Source organism: Lepidochelys kempii, chromosome 5, assembly GCF_965140265.1.
Source record: "Lepidochelys kempii isolate rLepKem1 chromosome 5, rLepKem1.hap2, whole genome shotgun sequence".
Taxonomy (NCBI): Eukaryota; Metazoa; Chordata; order Testudines; family Cheloniidae; genus Lepidochelys; species Lepidochelys kempii.
The window spans coordinates 99,761,576-99,778,267 of NC_133260.1; the positions used below are offsets into that span (position 1 = coordinate 99,761,576).

The 16,692-nt window shown below is 40.5% G+C and overlaps 1 protein-coding gene across 2 annotated transcripts in view; it reads left to right on the forward strand.

The window, feature by feature from the left end:
- KLF9 (KLF transcription factor 9) overlaps positions 1-5,061 on the forward strand; it is a 31,252-nt gene extending 26,191 nt beyond the window's left edge. Inside the window, exons 2-3 of one of the 2 annotated variants that reach the window (XR_012159076.1) lie at positions 1,407-2,174; positions 4,679-5,029. Coding sequence is in view for 1 of the 2 variants with exons in the window: in XM_073345161.1 (XP_073201262.1) it covers positions 1,407-1,636 (230 nt within the window). In the remaining variant the exon portion in view is untranslated. Of the gene's footprint in view, positions 1-1,406 lie in introns of both variants that reach the window. The other variant, XM_073345161.1, reaches the window with a different exon arrangement.
- The last annotated feature ends 11,631 nt before the right edge of the window (positions 5,062-16,692 follow it).

Below are 16,692 nucleotides of genomic sequence, written 5' to 3' on the forward strand. Positions count from 1 at the left end.
TGGTAAACAGTTTAGTAACCCCTTGTGAAAGTGTGTGTCAGGTCCTCTTGTGACTGACCTGAGGGTAGCAAATACTCTTGTAGCTCTAACAATAAAGATCTGCTTTGAGGGTTAAGGGTTCAAACCTTGCTGTTGACCTGTGTGAGGGGATATTCTGGTTGCACGTGACAGTTTGTCTTTCAGGTTTTCTTTTTAAATGCAACTGGTTTATTTAATTTACACAAAGAGAAGATATCCCATAACACATTAATAATTTACTATAATCTGTATTTTGGAATATGTAAATTATAGCATGACATCAAAATACAGGTATTTTGCATTTCAACCATTGGCATCTCTCCCTTGGGGACCAATTCACTGAAGTACATCAAACCAGTATAAAACACTAGGAAAGTAACACACAAAGGCTTTATTTGGTGACAGCGAAGGTTGCTTCAGGAAACACCCCACCAACTGACAACATGAAAAGCGTAGAAACAACTAGGTAAGGGAAAAGTCTCCTGCATTTCTTGCCACTTTCGTATTGCCCGCAGCGCTGTCAATAACACACTGCAATGCTCCACAAGGTTTCATTTCCCCCTCCACCAGATACCCAAAAGCAATATGTACCCCCAATTTCATCAAACTTCTACTCTAATGCAAAGCCTTAATAGTCACCTCAGCAGTGTTAGGGCAGAAGAACTTCTCAGCTGTATGGAACGTATGGCAGTCAGACGTGCTCATTTGCTCATACAACAGCTTCAGAGGCCTGTTAAGATTTTGCACTGGAGTTTGATGAAATCAGGGTATATACTGGCTTTTGGTATCTGTTGAAGGGAGACATGAAACCGTACTGGTTGTTATTGACAGCCGTGAATAACCGTAGGGTGTTATTGACAGCACTATAGGCTATGTGAAAGTGGTAAGAAATGCAGAAGACTTTCCCCCTTAGCTTGTTATTCCCTTCATAGGTGCCGACTTTGTGATTTCCCAGGGGGTCCCCCACCTCTTCCTGCCCCTGCTCCACCCCCTCTCTTGAGCATGCCCTGCCCCACTCCTCCTTCCCTGCGCCTCTTGCACACCGCTGAACAGCTGATCACCAGCAGGGGGGAGGCCCTGGGAAGGGGGAGGGGAGGAGCTGATCGGCAGGGCTGACAGTGGGTGCTAAACACCCACTATTTTTTTCCCGTGGGTGCTCCAGCCCTGGAGTACCCACAGAGTCAGCACCTCTGATTCCCCTGCTTTTCACGTTGTGAATTGGTGGCATATCCCATAATGCAGCCTTAACGGTGATTAAGCAACACGTGTATAAATTTATTGATTTGTGTAAGCTCTGTGGTATTATTTGGTATTGCTCTGCTGTCATCTTCTAGATTCCTGTTTTTCCTTCTAAACTTTCTGTTTTTATCATCATTACCTTCCTACAGGTGAGCGACCATTCCCGTGCACATGGCCCGATTGCCTTAAAAAGTTCTCTCGGTCAGATGAGCTGACTCGACACTACAGAACCCACACTGGTGAAAAGCAGTTCAGGTGTCCTCTCTGTGAGAAGCGGTTCATGAGGAGCGATCACCTGACAAAGCATGCCCGTCGCCACACTGAGTTTCATCCAAGCATGATTAAGAGATCAAAAAAGTCAAGCTCCACCTCATTTTGAATGATGGACTACACTGGGGGAAAAAAGACATTGGTAAAGGCATAACTGATCAGCACAAGAAGTCTGCCACTGTACAGTTAATATTCCCTACTTGCATTTTTAAAGCACATGTAGCTGAAATTTAAAATAAATATTTTGTCCCCCGTGCTGATAACAGTCTTAAATGAGTGACTGCTGAGTGAGGTTGGGGGCAGAGATGGGGATCAGAGTAGATGATTAATTTCTTTTGTAACTTAAAGAATCAACACGGGTGTATATATGTCTGACTGGGTGGTCTGACCTGTGACTCCACAATAGTGATTCCAAGGTCTTTGTGATTGCTGTCATAAACATGTTTTGTTGAACAATGTAATGCTGCTTGTATTTAAAATTTGTTTAGTAAAACCACTTTCCAAATCATTTAAATAATTCTCAAGTAAAACTCCATAGCACACATCTTAGAAGTGGGTTCACTTCTATCTCAGAATGATCCATCATTTAAAGACTGTTAAGAAATACATCACATGTGTTACTAATACCACCTGATTGATGTACAAAAGTAAGTTGAATTTAGACTAAAGAAAACTGCGTCTAATTTTTCTTCGTATGAACTATACTTTTGAATTTTTTTCCAATAAATCTGTGTATAACGTAAGCGGATACTTTAAGAAAAAAAAGTAACAAAAAGCAAAACTCAGACTTTCTGACATCATGTGTATTTAGCTCTATTATTCAAAGTTACCAGAAAAAAATATCAGTCAGCCTAAATAATGTGGCAGGAGTATGAAAGGAGAAATATACTTCTCTGAATTGTTCCTATAATTTCATTTGACAATATATGTACTGTACTATATGAATGCCACTAACAGTGCTTTATTCTGCTGTTTTATTTGAATGGATGCATAATAGCAGCTACCATCTTTAGAAGCTGCTGCTTTTTAAAAGGTTTTTTCTCTTCATACACTTGCCTTAAAGGTTTATTCTCATCATACACTTGTCCAACTCCCATAAATTCCAGTGGGAGCTGTGTGTGCTATGGAGAGACTAGACCTTTCCTTAAGAGCAGTCTATGCTAATGGAAACAGCTAAGGCTCCTTTATCTTTTCATAGCTGTTGTATAGAGTTGAGGGGAAAATCATGAGATAATTAGAACTACAATAAAGAAGGCATGTCATAATATTCCGTATGACATGAGCCTCACCACTAGGTACCTTGTATAGTACTTGTGTGTCATATACAACATATTTTATTATAATGGCAATATTACATTTATTTAAAAGCTATGATTTGCTCTTTAAGAGGAGTTAAGACATCACTGACGGAAAACTTAAGATCATTTACATTATCTGAGTTTTCGTCTTGTTAAGTTAAAAGCATGAATTTAAAAAAAAATATTATGGATTTTTCCCTCTTCATCCACTTGTATGGTGGAGAATTATGTTTACACACTTTTCTTTCCAGAAACTTTCTTCTGGTCTTTTGTTTTTACCCCCCCGTCAAAAGACATAAGGTGAGGTGAAGCCCTATTACAGACATCTAGGGCCAAATTCATCTCTGAATTAACCACATTGAAGTCAGTGGTGTTACACTGGGGATGTTATTTGGGTCCTCTTGTAAAACTTTGTATATATAATCTTGTTAGTACACCTGCAGCGACAGTTATCTTCTTATTGTTTCACCTGATAAAAAAGCTTGCTTCCTAGAAATAAAATTCTACTCAGAAGTAGAATATTTTCTTCTACAATTATACCTGGCTTCCAGCTTTAGAGATCAGTTTGTCTATAGCATTTTTACTTATGTAGTTCATTAGAAATTCTGTCTATGTGAAGAGAACTGCTTTTAAGGCATTAAGGATATTGAGCAGTCTGTGGAATAAAAAGGGAGGCGTTTTCTTCAGTGAAGACATCAGGAAACCAAGCACACTTTCTACCTCCGTTTCAGCTTTTTGAAACAGTTATTTTAAGAAACAAGCATTAATTTCTGGTGTCCAAAATAACTTGTAGGGACATTTGTTCTTCCTAATAAATAGGTAGCCTGGCTATTTCTATTGACCCAATGTAAAAAATGTATTCTGCTTACCAGTACTGTAACTGCTGCCTTGGGGTCAGGACCATGTGGTAGCCCAGCAACTCACAAAGTAATATTTTTACACTCGTCCTCCCCTTCTCTAACAAAAAAAAAACAAAAAAAAAAAGACACTTAACAGAGTTTAGAGTCAGTTCTACAATCCAGCAGCTGTTCTATGTGTACTGTTGCCATTATGTGGGACAAGTGCAGTACTTAGCAAATTAGGGACGGATCATGTGAGATGCCGAGTGTCCTTACCTCCTATTGACTACACTGGGAGCTGTGGGTAATCAGTACCTCTTGAAAAAACAAAAAAAATCAGACCATTTAACTACCCGTAGTAGCCTAAATATGGATATAGGTGTCGAGCTATAAGCAACCAAGCTTGAACATTTGGGGCAGAATGTACATTTAAACAAAGGTCACTAAATTGTTTTTCATGTTATAAAAAAATGTAAGGTACTCTCACAGGTACAAAAAATGGAATGTATAAACTCATGTCTATGTTTGTGAGAAGACCCTGTCTATAAAAATTTCCAAGCAGAAACCAACATTCTGATTTGCTTTAATACATGCTGTATCTCAGCCCCATCCAGATGGGATTAACATGGTTCATTAACCACGAACAAAATACATTGAGAAAGTTTTGGGGTTTTGGTTTGTTTGTTCGTTTGTTCGTTTTGAGTGAAAGCCGACAATGGATTGAACATACAAAACAAATTGCAGGATAGTCATTTGTATTTTAAACTGAATTTCTGTAAGAGACTGTTGCAGGTGTTGGAAAAGAAAGAAAAATCAGGTTCTCTAATACTATATGTACTTGTCATACTATTCGGGAAATACTTAATAGTGCTGAAGTTAGGACAGCTCCTCTCCTCAGTTAAGAAAGCCCTTCACTATTGCATAAAGAAGCCAAGGCTTTACAGGTATAGCTATACAGCATGCTACTTTTGTGAACAATTTTTTGATAACTTCCATAAACAATTCTATTTTCAGTTTGCAGATGGACTTCATTCAGTACACACCAGACTGGACTCGTTCTTCAGAATGCTGTTTTACTACAGACTAATGATCTGTAAACTATAAAATACCAACCTTTACAATGATTTAATCAGTTTTATTTTTGTACAGTATTCGTATCCTTTATAAGTTATTTTGCTGTCCTGTTTTGTAAATCACATGAACTTGTAAAAAAAAAAAAAAAAAAAGGAAGAAGTAGGCATAGGTGTTTTTTGTACATATGTATATAAATTGTCCAAATAAAGAAAGGAATAAAAAAAAATCTTGTTATGGATGATTTTAATCAGACTGTGACTGCAGAAAGGTCAATTTGGGTGACAGAAAAAACTTCCACTACCGTAGATGAAAAACATCTATGTATGTAGCTCTCTGAAGACGCTGAGTTTTCAAAGCTGACACAGACATTTCATCACACATCTCCCAGTTAAATTAATAAGAGCGGTGTGGCTAAATCCCTGCATCAGTTTTAAAAATCTCAACCTTTGGTAGTGACTAAAGAGATTGGGTCTTGTTTCTCTACTTTTTCAGGGCCATATTCTCCCTTCTACTAATAAAAGCAGATGGGAGCTTAATTACGGTATAACCTGCTGAGGAGAAAGAATACCAACTCTTCAGTGTGCTCCCCCTTCCCTGGAACCTGAGAAGCTTCTCTGCTATAGCTCTATGGTGTGAGGGCTCCACAGATGTTTAGAGGATAGGTGCTGGAAGAAATGCAGCTGGGGAGCAGCCACTATTCATGGCATTCTCTCCTCCTCACCAGGCAGATGCCCAAGGCACTGGGCCTTTACTGATATCCTGAGATCTGTGTGGTTCTTGAGACATTCTCTAGTTTAAGTAGTAAAAGCCTCTGTTCATTCCATACAGGGAGGGAAGGATGGTGGATGCCTGCTCCTAGATGCACGTTGAAACTCAGTCAGTGTTGGCAATTCTTATGATTTTATAGTGATTTTCAAAGACTTTACTCAAAGAGTAGCTGTCAATGGTTTGCTGCCAAACTGGGAGGATGTATGTAATAGGATGCTGCCTGGGTCTGGTACTATTCAATATTTTCATTATTGACTTGGATGGAGTGGAGAGTATACTTATTAAATATGTGGACGACACCAAGTTGGGAGGGGTTGCTAGCACTTTGGAGGACAAAATAAGGGTTCGAAATGATTGACAATTTCGAGAACTGGTCTGAAGATCAACAAGATGACATTCAGTAAAGACGTGCAAAGTGCTACAATCAAAGAAAAAAATCAAATGCACAATTACAAAATGGGGAATAACTGGCTAGGCAGTAATACTGCTGTAAATAATCTGGGAGATTTGGTGGATCACAAATTGCATATTAGTCAACAATGTGATGCGGTTGCTGAAAAAGCTAATATTCTGGAGTGCATTAACAGAAACATCATATATAAGACACACAAGGTAACTGTCCCGCTGTACTCAGCACTGGTGAGGTCTGGGCTGGAATATTGTGTTCAGTTCTGAGTGTACCACTTTAAAAAAGACATGGACAAATTGGAGAGAGTCCAGAGGACAGCAACAAAAATGATAAAAGGTTTAGACAACCTGACCAATGAGGATAGGTTAAAAACCTGAGCATGTTTAGTCTTGAGAAAAGATGACAGAGGGGGGGACCTGATAACAGTCTTCAAATATGTTAAGGGCCATTATAAAGAGGATGGTGATCATTTGGTTTTCCATGTCCATTTAAGATAGGACAAGAAGTAATGGGCAAGGGAGATTTAGGTTAGATATTAGGAAAAACTTATAAAAGGATAGTTAAGTACTAGAATAGGTTTCCAAAGGAGGTTGTGGAATCCCCTCACCGGAGGTTTTTAAGTACAGGTTGGACAAACACCAGTCAGTGATGGTCCAGGTTTGCTTGGTCCTGTCTCAGTGCACGGAGCTGGACCAGATGACCTCTCAAGGTCCATTCCAGCCCTACATTTCTGTAATTATGATATTATTTGGTGGTTTCTTAAAGGCCCAGCTTCTAGAGTCATGTGATTATCAGAAAAACTCATTTCATTTGGGAGGAAAAACCTAAAAAGTAAGTCTTCTAGCTCTCAAGGTTGCAGAGAGAAGCTTGAAAATGAACACCAAAGGCTTAACAAACCAAAGACAAACAAAAAGAACTCAGTAGTTATTATGTAAGATTGATTTTTAAGCCAACGTCATGATTTGGGAGGCCGGATTCATTATTTTTTAAACTGTTCAGGGCTGCAGTTCCTTGCTCTTTCTGTAGGTTTCACCCCCAGAGGGGAGAATTTGGCCCTAAATTAAGGGGTTCCCAAGCAATGCACTTTACTAATTGTTTCTAGAGGCACCAACCAGGCTTTGAACTGTTCCCAAAGAGAAGTGAATTGGATCATCATAATCTGGGTGTAAATTGATTAATTTTTGAAAAGTGATTGCTTCATTGTTTGTGTAACATGATACCCTGGGGCGGTCATCTGCAACAGGGATCAAACTTGCATCTAAAAACATGACCCTTTACTGCCCAAATTATAGGACCCAGCTCTGTTAGTTCAAAGACTATGCAGAGTAAGAAAACTATATATCGTTCAGCCACTAGGGTAGGACAGAGAGCCAGAGTGAGTCAGCATGGGTTACAGCTGCATAGCAGGACTTCTGTGAACAGTAAGACTATGGGCAGAGGGGGCCAAATGATTTTTGTTTAAAAAAGACTTATTGTCCCTGACTCCATTATATAAAAAGAACAAAAGGAGGGGTTTGGTTTGGTTTGAAATAATACAGAATAAAAGAGTAACAAAGCAGAGCTTTTTTAACTTAATTTTTGGAGAGAGCAGACCCCTTCTAACAATTTGGGACTCTCTCTTTAACAATAAGGAGGGGGGCATTGTAACAAGCAAATAACCTTGCTTGCCACAAACCCTGAAGGATAACTTGGCATTTATATTTTCCTCTGTGTGGTATCTTTAAAAAGTATCCTGAAAAACCTTCTAAAATAGACACATTGAACAGATAAAGGGCCACACTTGGCTGTGATTTATACCCACTGTGACCATACCAAGTGTAAAGTCAAGGCAGGATATTGCTCTTCATTTGCAAATTTAAAATTACAAAATAAAATTTAGAAATGATTATTTTATCCTTTGCTTACCCACCAAGACCTGAGCTCAGGGGTCGGTTTCCACATTTCCATTGTGACAGTAGATGACATCACTTAATCTTTCCCTTGATAAGATAAACACATTGAAAAATGGAAAGGAATTCAGAAAGGAATAGCTTATGTGACCAGCAAGCTGGAGGGATTGCTATAAGGGGAAATAAAAGATTTTAAAATACATAGACTAAGTAAAGGATGTTATCATTACTTATTAATATTTGTCAACACAAGAAAGAAGGAAGATTATTTAGGTGTGTCAAGGTTCCTCCCCCACTCTGAACTCTAGGGTACCAATGTGGGGACCTGCATGAAAACCTCCTAAACTTACTTTTACCAGCTTAGGTTAAAGCTTCCCCAAGGTGCAAATTAATTTTATCCTTTGTCCTTGGAATATCCACTGCCACCACCAAACTCTAACTGGGTTTACTGGGAAACGTAGTTTGGACACGTCTTTCCCCCCAAAATCCTCCCAAACCTTGCACCCCACTTCCTGGGAAAGGTTTGGTAAAAATCCTCACCAATTTGCATAGGTGACCACAGACCCAAACCCTTGGATCTGAGAACAATGAAAAAGCATTCAGTTTTCTTACCAGAAGACTTTTAATAGAAATAGAAGTAAATAGAAGTAAAGGAATCACCCCTGTAAAATCAGGATGGTAGATACCTTACAGGGTAATTAGATTCAAAACATAGAGAATCCCTCTAAGCAAAACCTTAAGTTACAAAAAAGACACACAGACAGAAATAGTTATTCTATTCAGCACAGTTCTTTTCTCAGCCATTTAAAGAAATCATAATCTAACACATACCTAGCTAGATTACTTACTAAAAGTTCTAAGACACCATTCCTTTTCTATCCCCGGCAAAAGCAGCATACCGACAGACACAGACCCTTTGTTTCTCTCCCTCCTCCCAGCTTTTGAAAGTATCTTGTCTCCTCATTGGTCATTTTGGTCAGGTGCCAGCGAGGTTACCTTTAGCTTCTTAACCCTTTACAGGTGAGAGGATTTCTCCTTTGGCCAGGAGGGATTTTAAAGGGGTTTACCCTTCCCTTTACATTTATGACAAGGTGGTACAAGGAGTCAAGAGATGAAGTTCAGGCCTGATCTACACTTAAAAGTTTTACTGGCATAGTTATATTGGTTAGGGGGGGTGTTTTCTCCAACATAGATATGGTGCTAAAAGCCCTTGGGTAAATGCCGTTACACCAATATTACTGTGCTTACACTACAACATTGTTATACTGAGGTCTGATCTACACTTAAAATTTAGGTTGACATAGCTAGGTCAGTGAGGGGTGCGAAAAAATCAAGCTATGCTGTCTTAACCTCAAGTGTAGATGCAGCTGGGAGAGGAGGTGATCCTACAGTGACAGAACAACCCCTTCCATTGCTGTAGTCTGCCTCTACACTGTGGGGTTATGATGGCATAGCTACAGTGCCGTAACTATGCCGCTATAGTCCCCATAGTGTAGACACACCCTGATACTGCATCCACACTAACAGGCTTTGACGGTGTAACTATATAGGCAAAACCATCCTAGTGTAGACAAGGCCTTAATTTCAGGAAAAATCTTCCCGACAATGAGTTCTACTAGACTGTGGAATATTTTCTCCAAAAGAAGAGTAATGGAAGCCTCATTTCATGAACCATTTAAACACAGACTGGACTAGCCACTAGATAAGAAGAATGGTAAGTCTCCATGGGAGCACTAGCCAGAACACTTTGTTTAGTCTGCAAAGTACTCAGATCTGTGGACTCTGAATACAGACCAGTTGAGTAAGAAAGTTAAATTTTTCCATGGAGAAAAAAAAAATCTTTTGTTTCTTTCATTTATTTTTATTTATGCTGAAAGAAAAAAATAGGAATCACAAAATACGCTAATGGAAGGATCTTGGTTAAATATCTGCAGTTGTTCAACAAGACCCAAGAGTAATTTCTTACCTGCTAAGAAGATTTCTCATAATGCCATAACATGCCAGCCCAGACAGTGGGTATTAAATCCTTCCTGCAGTAAACACATAGGAAAACAAACAAACAAACTGAAGGAGTGTCATCGTTCTCCTTCAATGGGATGCTGCAACCAAATACTGCAATACACAGAACTTTTGGCTCAGATTTTTAAAGGTATTTCAGTATTGTTGCACTCAGCATTGCAAGGACTAACTGATTTAGGAGCCTAAGACTCATTTTAAAAAGTGATTAAGGCATTTAGGAGCATAAATCCCATTGACAGTCAGTGGGATTTTGGCTCCTAAGTGCCTAAATACCCTTGAAATGAAATGTAGGCCTTGCAATGCTAAGTGCAGCAGTTACCTAAATACCTTTAAAAATATAAGCCCTCCTGAACAATGAAACAAGGTGAGCAACCTAACTAGCAGATAAGAAGTTACTCTTCTCCTTCATCCCTATGATGTCAGCCCAGACAATGGCAGCTGCAAAAATATCCTCCTCCAAAAGCGACATTGGGAGGGCACCGAGGGAGAAACTAGAAACCACTGACTAACTCAAGCACATCAAAAACCTATGCTGACATATAAAGTTTTGAGAAGCCCTAGTTTCCAAAGGACGACTTGTTTCTTTTCGTGCCTGTGGGTGGGGACCTGCAGCCTCAGGGTGGGTGAGGGACAGGATGGAGTAGTACTTTTAGCCAAGCAGTTTGACAAGCTAATACATTTATGGGCGTCTGGTCTGTTTTTATGTACTAGCCATTGCCTTGGTAGCCTTTAATTGTTTCCAGACTGGAAGCCTATGTCAGTGTGACTTGAAAGGCTATGAATAATGACTCTGCTGAGAAAACAAAGACAGGGAGAAAACCATAACAGCATCAGTCATAGATGCCATGGTAGGTGTGAAGATTGCTGTGCTTGTTTTACTGGACCCTATCAGAGTGCCTTAGGCTCTGCTTAAGGGCTGGTCTACACACAATTCTTGTACCCATTCAACTATTTTGCTTAGGGATGCTTTTTTTTTAACCAAAATAGTTGAAGTGGTACAACCCCGAGTGTGGACGCTCTTACAGTGGTATAAAGGTGACTACACTGGTATAGCTTACCCCTACAAACTTTATGGGAATAAACTATTCCAGGATAAAGAACCTTTATACAAGTATAACTGCATCACATTAGGGATTGTACCACTTTAGCTATGCCAGTTTCAAATCAGCAAAGTTAAAGCAGTACCAAAACTGTGAGTAGACAAGCCCATAGTGAGGAGGACTAGTGGGGTTGGAAGCAGGAAGGGAAGTTCCAGCAGGTGGGTCCAGATTCCCACACACTTGAAGCCCATTAAAATACTTCTGCGACACTGGTGGGATGGCCTGAGGCCTAAACAAACCTCTAAGGTGGGGCCATCGGATACTGCTTGTGTTGGTGATGAAGACGTCCCCAATTCTTCTCTTTCCTAGACACCTTCCTTGGACTTTCCCCATGCCCCAGCTATCCACTGCCAGCATCCCTATAAAGTACAGGACTTTCCCTATGCTCAAGCTTTGGACAGTGTTCCAGGTGGGTCCCTCTGTCCCCACTCAGACTTATCTCAGTTTGTATTCCTCCTTGCTGGGAATGACTCACAGCACTTATCTCCAGTGGGAAGTCGGCAAGTCCCCTTATCTTCGACAGCTTACAACATCTATTTCATTGGAAGATATGTGCTCCAGTGGTAGTGGGGACTTCTTTGCTCTGAGCACTCCAGAGCTCAGTAGGCCATGGAGGTTTTAGCCTTCGTCTCAGCTCAGCTGTAGAGGACAAATGGATTACACCATCTCACATAATCTAGGGGCCTTTCAGTTAGATATACAAGGCCCATCCAGAATATGCACACTCTGCTCCTTCAGGGTTTGCGGGGAGAAACATGAGGAGGAAGAAGAGACATCCTTGGCCATAAGATAAGGAGAGGGATTTATCGAAGAAAAATGAGGTATCATCTTGATCACTACTTTGTTTTGCTGAAAGACTAGGTAGTGGTTTCTGATGTCCAGGAATTCCTCCAGCCTTCTAGCCAGGAAAATTGTTATGCGGGCAGGCTGCTCTCAAAAAGCCTCTCTTTAAAAGCTCAAAGAGAGGGCTATGAGAGCAATAAGGGCCAGGCTGAAGGGCCACAAAAAGCAACGTTGGTTTTAGCTTGGTTGCTACCTTCAAAGCATCCATCTCTCTCTATAAGAGTCTCTACCCTATGGACAATTTATCTATATTATCTTGGAGCCCTGACCACAGAGGCCTGGTCCTCAAGGTAGCACAATCCTGGTCTCTATGTAGACCCTCCAAAATTCAAGCTAGAAGGTTTCTGTTATCTAAGTGCCAACACTGAAGAAACAGTTAATGGGCAGTGATGGATTTCCAGACATTCACGCACCCTTGTGGTTAGCACCTGTTCTGGTATGACTTTTTCAAGCACGGTCATTTGAACAGGCCAAAAGATGGGGGCAGCTAGGATCCTTGTGCAGGAGATGTTGAGAGGAGGGTTTGCTGAGGGGATAATCAAGGGTAACACTTAAAAGTTGGCAGGGTTTTCTTTGCACTTAGTCCATAGCCTACTTGGTCTGAACAAGGACAAAGCCCAGAGTTAGAAGTTTCAAAGCACGCCTGGTTTTCTGGGCTAACCCAGAACCAGTAATATGATAATCATCCTATCCCTTGCTACTGCTGGTTTGTTTTTTAATTTTCAAGAGCACCTCGGGCAGAAAATGCATAGGCTTAACTCTAACAATGGGAAAGTATTTGTTCTGAGAACAAGGTAGTCCATGGTTAAAGTGAGCAACTGAGGATTTTGATGTCTACTTGGGTGGTCATTAGGTCTTTTTAGGGCATCCTCATACTTCTACATTATGATTGCAGTTCCCTTTTCCCTCATGGCTGTGGATAAGCTGATCTACTATTGCTCAGAGTATCTTTAAAGATACTATGCAAAATGAAAAAAGTTACTTACGTTTATAAAGAAAATATGACATTCCAATTGTCTTCAGTCTTCACAAACACCAGAGACATAAGAGCCCAAGAGTTCACAGTTATTGACAAAATAAGTTGGTGAGTGTCTGTTGATTTTCTCACATACATCATCTATTCATGGCAGTGGACTGAGAGCCGTCATCAGCCTGCAATTTTCTTACAATTCCCTTTACCTCCTGTTACTGTTATATTTCATTATTTGTTCAGTGTAACAACTACCCATCTGCAGCAAAACAAAACATCTCTGCCATTTTTAAATGTCTCAGTATTGAAGTATCTAGGTGTTTGAGTTGGAGGAAATCACTATTTCAGAAGCCCTAAAGTAGCAGATTTCATACTAAAAGCAAACAAATGCTTAAATCTCACGGAACTGAAAAACCTTTGTGGAGAACAAAATAGAACTAAATGAAAGCAAAATGTTAAAGACTTTGAGTGGGTTTTAATTATTTTGCTAAAAAGATATGGTCAGGTTGGTATGATCTACTATACTATACTATATCTACTATACCCTTTTCCACCCGTTTCTGAATTACAAGATAGTATAATGTGCCATCTAAGAAAGACAGTGGATTTTGTGTAACAAACAAAAAACCTACTGTCACCAAACAACTCTATTTTTGCACACCTCAGAATTAACAAATGAGTATCCATGAATGATGGAGAAGGGAAACTATAGTTTCTTTTGTCTGAAAAGCAAACAAAACATACTTAGCCTGTAAACTGACTGACTTCTCTCCAGAATGGACCCAAATTCCAAAGTTCAGAGCAGGATCCAAACTTTTCAAAACTCAGGATGCTTGGAGATGGAGATTTGGTTTGACACCTTTCTTGTTATGAACTGAAACAGAAGGGTATGTACAGTACTAACATTTAAAAGGTAATTTGCCAGATCCTCAGATGATGTAGGTTATCTTAAATGGAACTATGCTAATTTATACCAGTTGAAGATTTGGCCCAAAATTTAGCTTCTTCATATTTATTTCTAATTATACTTTTCCTCTGGGGTATTTAATGTAATGGACGTGGTAAGAAAAATTAACTTTCTTTGCAAAGTGGGAGCTAACATTAGGAAACGGGAGAGAAAATGGGCCAAAGAACCCTATCCACCTGCATCTGTTACTCTTTCTATCCTTTTAAAAAACTGTTAGGAAAATCTAAAAAATTTACTGCATATTAGATTAGTCTGTTCAAAGAAAACTCCACCACATTGTCTCAATCCTGTCAAATCACTGTTCATAAGCCCGGAAGGAATCACTTTTTGCGAGTACCCTGTGCAATGGAGCCTATCATTTTAGTTACAAATACATTTGGCATTGCTCAGTCTTCCTGCCTCTCACAGCCATCTTGTCTGTGATAGAGACTGTGTGATACCCAAGGTTAAGGTAAACCAGTGCTGATGGAGACTGAAACAAGCACAAAAACTCTAATATTAGTTTCAGAGTAACAGCCGTGTTAGTCTGTATTCGCAAAAAGAAAAGGAGGACTTGTGGCACCTTAGAGACTAACCAATTTATTAGAGCATAAGCTTTCGTGAGCTACAGCTCACTTCCTCAGATGCATATCGTGGAAACTGCAGCAGGCTTTATATATACACAGAGAATATGAAACAATACCTATTCCCACCCCACTGTCCTGCTGGTAATAGCTTATCTAAAGTGATTTCCAGCACAAATCCAGGTTTTCTCACCCTCCACCCCCCCACACAAATTCACTCTCCTGCTGGTGATAGCCCATCCAAAGTGACAACTCTTTACACAATGTGCATGACAATCAAGCTGGGCTATTTCCTGCATAAATCCAGGTTCTCACATCCCCCCCACCCCCATACACACACAAACTCACTCTCCTGCTGGTAATAGCTCATCCAAACTGACCACTCTTCAAGTTAAAATCCAAAACATCTGGGGGGGGGGGGTAGGAAAAAACAAGAGGAAACAGGCTACCTTGCATAATGACTTAGCCACTCCAAGTCTCTATTTAAGCCTAAATTAATAGTATCCAATTTGCAAATGAATTCCAATTCAGCAGTTTCTCGCTGGAGTCTGGATTTGAAGTTTTTTTGTTTTAAGATAGCGACCTTCATGTCTGTGATCGCGTGACCAGAGAGATTGAAGTGTTCTCCGACTGGTTTATGAATGTTATAATTCTTGACATCTGATTTGTGTCCATTTATTCTTTTACGTAGAGACTGTCCAGTTTGACCAATGTACATGGCAGAGGGGCATTGCTGGCACATGATGGCATATATCACATTGGTGGATGTGCAGGTGAACGAGCCTCTGATAGTGTGGCTGATGTTATTAGGCCCTGTGATGGTGTCCCCTGAATAGATATGTGGGCACAGTTGGCAACGGGCTTTGTTGCAAGGATAAGTTCCTGGGTTAGTGGTTCTGTTGTGTGGTATGTGGTTGTTGGTGAGTATTTGCTTCAGGTTGCGGGGCTGTCTGTAGGCAAGGACTGGCCTGTCTCCCAAGATTTGTGAGAGTGTTGGGTCATCCTTTAGGATAGGTTGTAGATCCTTAATAATGCGTTGGAGGGGTTTTAGTTGGGGGCTGAAGGTGACGGCTAGTGGCGTTCTGTTATTTTCTTTGTTAGGCCTGTCCTGTAGTAGGTAACTTCTGGGAACTCTTCTGGCTCTATCAATCTATCAATTCTAATATTAGTGTTCACAATCCAAAGCTTTTTAAATAAAACTGTTAAATTGTTAGAGGAGGATGGAGGGTATTTTCTTACCTACTAATCAGTTTGCTCTTAGACCCTCTAGCTGGTTTCTGGGATTGCTATAATGTTTTCTCCTTCCAGAAGACGGAGGTGGGGAAATGGAAAATTTCTCCATATACTTTTCCTGTTGGGAACACTAGACTCTCATGCCCACCTCTCACACACGATCAGGTCTCCCAAAGTCCCTTTGACCCTCACCCCATGATGTGATAGAATATTTTGCCACAAATGTTTGTTAAATAATTGAAAGAAACATCATAGTGTTTCTCGTTTTTTGTTCTTCCCATTTCTCTCTCTTTCCCTCATTATCTAATTTCCCAGACTGCTTTTCCCTACAGACAGCCCGTTTTCTTTTCCATGCTCCCTCCCCAATTTTCTGACCTTCTTTCTCTTCCCCTTTTAATTTCACTCATTCCGGTCTCTAACCCCATCCTGGCTCCCTTTCCTTAACGCTTCTATGTTACATCATCTATTCCTTGGGGCTTCCTTTGTGCTCACTGTGTCCCTGTTACCTCAACCTCATCCTGTTCTTTCCCAAGACCCCTTTCCATCTTCTGTGACCACCCTCATGTTCACCTCCAGATAAACCAATCCTATGCTTTTTACACCCCCAGCAAAACTTCTCATGTCTCCCTCCAATTTTCTCCAGGCCCCATAGGAGAGTCTTAGGTTTGGCAGATCTCCCTCCTCTCACAAATGAGCAATATGCCATAGCTGCCAAGTATTGTGCAGCTACATGGATAACAATTTATGGAAATGATTTGCAAGTATGAAAAACCCTATTATGTAATATGTATAAGACCATAAACTTCAGTTTAAGGTGAATACAACCTGCCCCATGCAATGGTGGGCGTAAGTCATCATGCTGCAGAAACTTGGCATTTAGGTGGATGCTGAAGAGTGTATGGGGAATAGGTGGGTGGAAGATGGAGTGGCTGGGGATTGTTGAAGGGGCTGAGTGGGTGGAGGTTGTGGGGGGCGGGGTGGAAGGTGGCAGTAGTTAAGAGAAGTGGAATGTACAGGCCGTGTCAGAGAGGACAGAAGCTGGGAACTGCTGAGTTTGTGAGGTGTGGAAAGATGGGGTGGCTCTGGGGAACATCTGAGAGTAGATGCTGGCTAAGGGCTGATGGAAAGCTGGGACTTGATGCGGGTGGGATTGGAAGGTTGCTGTGGAGGGAAGCCTGGGCCAGGATTGTCCC